Here is a 5,000-nt window from a genome sequence, read left to right as displayed (position 1 = left end):
AGGTTTGGACGCTGCGGTGACTTTTTAAAGAAACAACGGGTTGACAGTTTGACGTCTTGGTGGAAAAGAGAAGAGACTTTCAGGTAACTCCCATCATCCTTTGTGGCGAGGAGACGGAACGTGTCATTATCACATTAAATGTGCGGTGTGACTGTACAGACAGTCGGTTTCACTCTGCCTCTCTGTTGAAGCCCTCCTTTGATATTTAATAATGGAGCTGAATCGCAGGTTTGCGGGCTTTCACTTCAATTGACTCAACCACCGGGAGAAGAATCTCCTTCTTCTCCTTCAGCTCCAACAGAACAAGAGGTTGTCTTTGTGACGAACAAAAGGTGCCTTTGAATGTCTTCCCTCTTTTTCTGTGTGCGTGTGTCTTGTTTTGTATTATTAGGTCTTGTGTGATGTGTCTGCGTCTAAGTGGTGCCCTGTGAAAATCTGAAATAACTATCGATCTATCGATTGATCGATCGATGACAAGCCTCACTGAAAATGTATCCGTTGTGAATAGAGTTAGTGTTTCAGTTTGCGCAACATTATCGGTAAAGCAGTTTTGTAAAGCGTTTCTGTTCATTTTGGTGAAATGTTTCAGCGTGTTAAAGTGTATCCCTTTGGTTAACATTCAGTATGGTTAAGAGTTCAGTTTGGTAAAGTGTTTCAGTTCAGTAAAGCCTCCTAAAGCATCAAAAGGGTATTCAATGACAAGTGTCAGGGATGTGGTTAGTGCTACAGGACAGCACCCAGACAGAAAGCCAAACTAATGCCTCTGCAGAACAAGACTTTACGTCAAGTTACTGTCCAATGCTGAAGTAAATGGAGGAGGCCAAGACAATTACACTAACACACACACACACACACACACACTCACACACACACACACACACACACACACACACACACACACACATACACACACAGGGTAAGGTGATGTAAGTCTCAGTCCTGTCTGTTTATAAAAGCCCTGCTCAGTAGAGCAGAAAGAAGATGACTCCAACAGATACACCAAGAACCTTGGTGCAGGGCAAGGTTGTGCGTGTGTGCGCACGTGTGCGTGTGTGTGTGTGTGTGTGTGTGTGTGTGTGTGTGCGCATGTGTGTGTACATATACTGTATGTGTATGGGAAACAGTGTTTAGTGCTAGGGTCGATCCACCTTGGTTGGGGTGTTTTTACTGTGTGTGTGTGTGTGTGTGTGTGTGTGTGTGTGTGTGTGTGTGTGTGTGTGTGTGTGTGTGTGTGTGTGTGTTAGTGTGTGGGTGTGTGTGTGTGTGTGTGTGTGTGTGTGTGTGTGTGTGTGTGTGTGTGTGTGTGCATGTGTGTGTGTGTGTGTGTGTGTGTGTGTATTACTGTAGCCTCGGGGAGAGCTGGAAAGCTAAGGCAGCAGTTCTGTCAAATATGTTATCTGACCTATCTGATCGCTCAGGGCTGTGTGTGTGTGTGTGTGTGTGTGTGTGTGTGTGTGTGTGTGTGTGTGTGTGTGTGTGTGAGAGAGAGAAACAGAGAGGGACAGAGAGAGAGAGAGCGAGAGAGCATATGTTTCTCTATGGGTGATGGTTTAAACAGCCTTTCCATCCTAACTCTGGTTAAAGATGGACAGATGGGAAAAACAAGCAAGGAGTAAAGAGAGAGAGGGAGATACAAAAGGAGAAAAGAGGAGTGGGGGAAGGAAGAGTAAGTGAAGAAAGATTGGTAGGTACAGGCATAATTCTGAGAGGCTCAGGAAATAGTTAATTAAGTTAATGAGCTCACTTCTGAAATAAACAAAATAACTAACACAGAGAGGGTATTAGCTTAAATTAGTTTTATAGCATATGGGATGGAAGTCTTATTAATAAGCAGTTAGAAGCTGTTGATACCTAAAGTTATACAGACATCAAAATGTAACCTGGCAACACACACACACACACACACCTGTGATGTCACCTGTGGAGTCACCGTCCGCAGACTGGTGATCTAATTACTGACACCTGTGATGTCACACGTGAAGTAGGCGGATACTGCAAACCTAAAGACCGAAGCTGTTTGACAAGGTAAGGTATTTACACCTCTTTCTTTCTAACTTTGTGGAGGTGTTGCGGTGTGTTGTGCGGAGGTGTGACGTGATATGTCAGAGACAGAAAGGAGAACGGCATTGTGGGAAGGAAGCAGGCAGATAAATGGGACCAGGCGATATTTCAATTATAATTGTTCTGCACTCTGTGGTGTCGTTTCCAGACGTTATCAAATTAATTAATCAACACATAATGATCCTCGCTTTAGATCCACAGTCGAATTCCTCCCTTAATGAGAAAGTATGACCCAGAACGGATTACAATACAAAGTATCTCCAAACTGTGTGAAATGCATTATCATTATAAAGATAATAATCTAATCAAATAATCTTATTCTAATTTTCCTACGTCACTCTGTGGAACACAGAGAACAAAGACATAGAATAAAGTAAGCAGTATACATAAAAGAAAAGAAGAAATAACTCACCAAAGTTATTTTTCAACAATTCTTGCACCTAAGATTATGCAACTTTATGTAACCACAGGTGATCATTCTGTGTGATTGGTCAGAAATTGTAAATGTATTATTAGGTTTTATTCCATCGTCGGAGCCGTGATTTCCCATCTCCATGGGGACCCCACCGGTGGCAAAAGAACAATGCTATTGAAGTACGTGGCTCACAGCATGGAGAGATCCACTCAAATAAAGGTAGGCGTGAACCAGTGGAACAAGCTACTTCTACCTATTCTTCTCTCTCTTCTCCAACCAAGCCATCTGCCTTCAGCGAGACACATATCCCGGCTGGGATGGGGGGGGGGGGGGGGGGGTTTCCCGCTGCTAAATAAGCAAAGCTTTGAAATCGGAGCTATCTGCAGCACGTGTTTGACCTAGCACCATGTACCACTACTGCCCCGTCCACGGGCTGCATGTTTAAGAAACTAGGTTGGGCTTTTAACTTTAAATAAATATGAACTGGCTTCGGATAAAAGCGTCAAACGGCAAAATGTAAACGTGGTTTGAAGTCAGTCATAGCGAGAGGGCTGACGCTGAAAAACCACAAATCCCAGAAGCCTCGTGCGGCTCCCTGGTATAATGAGGGCCCACACACCTTGACACGCCGGAGTGGCGTGTGTATGTGTGTGTGTGTGTGTGTGTGTGTGTGTGTGTGTGGTTGTGTTTCACTAGCAGGCCGAGTCGGCCTCCTTGTCCCTATGCGACTCGGGATTCCTCCCCTCGGAGAGTGGGGAGGAACGGAAACCACATGGAAGGGGAGGTTAGCGGTTAAGTGTGGCCGTGCCATCTGATGACCCGTCCATTCCACGCACACAGAGATGAGGATCTGGGAGCCGGAGAGGGAGCCAAAGCCGGAGCTTGTAATCAGCTGAGCGGAGCTTTTTCCAGAAGATTCCATCGTTTCCATAACCTCACGAGATGAGCGGAGAGACGAGAGAGGAAGGAGCGACGCTGGAGGATAATTATGTCTAGGATCTGATGCGTGTGTGTGTGTGTGTGTGTGTGTGTGTGTGTGTGTGTGTGTATGATTCTCTTGTATGATATCTTCTAAAGTTTAGAACATAGAGAATCATACACACACACACAAAAGCACACAACCAAATAAATGACAAAATGAAAAAATGGACATGTTTAGAATCTAAACCATCGTAATCTTTTCATTTTGTCTTTGGCTTAATTGCATTTGCAATATCTTCGTTGAGACGTTTGTGCCGATAAAACTTATATAAATATTTATATACATGAATGGAAAAAAAGTGTTCAGCACCAGGATCAAAACAGTCTAAGCGGTGGTCATGTGACTTACTGTCTAGCTCCGCCTCCACGTTGCCGTGGCCGCCGTGGCCGTGCGCTCCGCTGGCCGTGCGCAGGGACCAGCTGACCCCTGACCTCGGGTCAGGTGACCAGCCACACAGGTTCTGCTCGAAGTCACACACACTCGACAGAGAGGGAGTGGTGACTGGAGAGAGAGAGAGAGAGAGAGAGAGAGAGAGAGAGAGAGAGAGACAGAGAGAGAGAGAGAGAGAGAGAGAGAGAGACAGAGACAGGAAGAGAAAGAGAGACAGACAGAGAGATAGAAGACCGCCAGAAATAGTTTGAGAGAGAGAGAGATACGGTAAAGTATCGGAGGAAGTAGGGGAGGAAGAAGGGGGCAGTATTAAAACATTGATTTATAGTGTATCCCTGTGAAACTCATCACATCGTGCTTATTCAGCAGAATTATTGGAAAAGCCGTTTTTTTCAAATGCCCACCTGATGCCAAACGGTACACTCCACACCCCGAAACAAATCAAAATCCCTTTTTTACCGCATGCCAGAAATATGCCCATAAAAAGCAATCAGCAATGTGCATGTTTGTTGCGTAAATGAGTCTGTGTGCATGTGTGAGTATCTGCGTGTCTTTGTATGTATCTAAGCACGTGCAGATGTGTGGTGTGTGTGTGTGTGTGTGTGTGTGCGTGCATGTGTGAGTGTGTGTGTGTGTGTGTGTGTGTGCTTCTGTAAAACATCTGTAACGAATGCTTGCTAAATGAGACGTTCTCGCACTGGGGTTCCCCTCAGGGAGCTATCGCTGAAAAACCACAAATCCCAGAAGCCTCGTGGGGGCTCTCTGGCATAATGAGGGCCCACACACCTTGACACGCTGGAGTGGAGTGGAGTGGGGATGTCTGTGTCTGTGCATGTAAGTGTGTGTTTGAAGCGGGGCAATCTTGTGGTTACTGTGTCTAAGTCCCAGCTGAAAGGATCTACCTGTAGGCACCAGAGAGCAAGAAGCCCTGGCTTGGGATAAAAGCTTCTGCTAAATAACTAAACACTAGTAACAGCAGTAGAACTCATGGTAGACATATAGGTAGTAGTTGTGTTTGTAGTAGTAGTGTTTTTGTTTGTACCGGATCTCATCGGGGAGGTGGTCTCTTCTGGTCTGGGTGGGGTGGGCGTGGTCGGGTCAGGTACAGTTGTGGTTTCTGTGCAAATAAAAAAAAAACAAGATATTTACAAC

General features: G+C 45.3%; 1 protein-coding gene across 1 annotated transcript in view; it reads right to left on the bottom strand.

Annotated features, from left to right (window-relative positions):
- The window catches only part of LOC311372889 (neuropilin-1-like), a 7,626-nt gene extending 2,664 nt beyond the window's left edge, over window positions 1-4,962 (bottom strand). The window contains exons 1-2 of the mRNA XM_084489820.1: window positions 4,891-4,962; window positions 3,807-3,959 (exon numbers count right to left, since the gene is read on the bottom strand). Coding sequence (XP_084345946.1) covers window positions 3,807-3,959; window positions 4,891-4,900 — 163 coding nt within the window. The 5' untranslated portion in view covers window positions 4,901-4,962. The remainder of the gene's footprint in view (window positions 1-3,806; window positions 3,960-4,890) is intronic.
- Between the last annotated feature and the right edge of the window lie 38 nt (window positions 4,963-5,000).

This window comes from Micromesistius poutassou, assembly GCF_964030765.1.
Source record: "Micromesistius poutassou genome assembly, contig: SCAFFOLD_5342, whole genome shotgun sequence".
NCBI lineage: Eukaryota > Metazoa > Chordata > Actinopteri > Gadiformes > Gadidae > Micromesistius > Micromesistius poutassou.
This window is presented reverse-complemented; position numbering and strand designations above follow the sequence as displayed.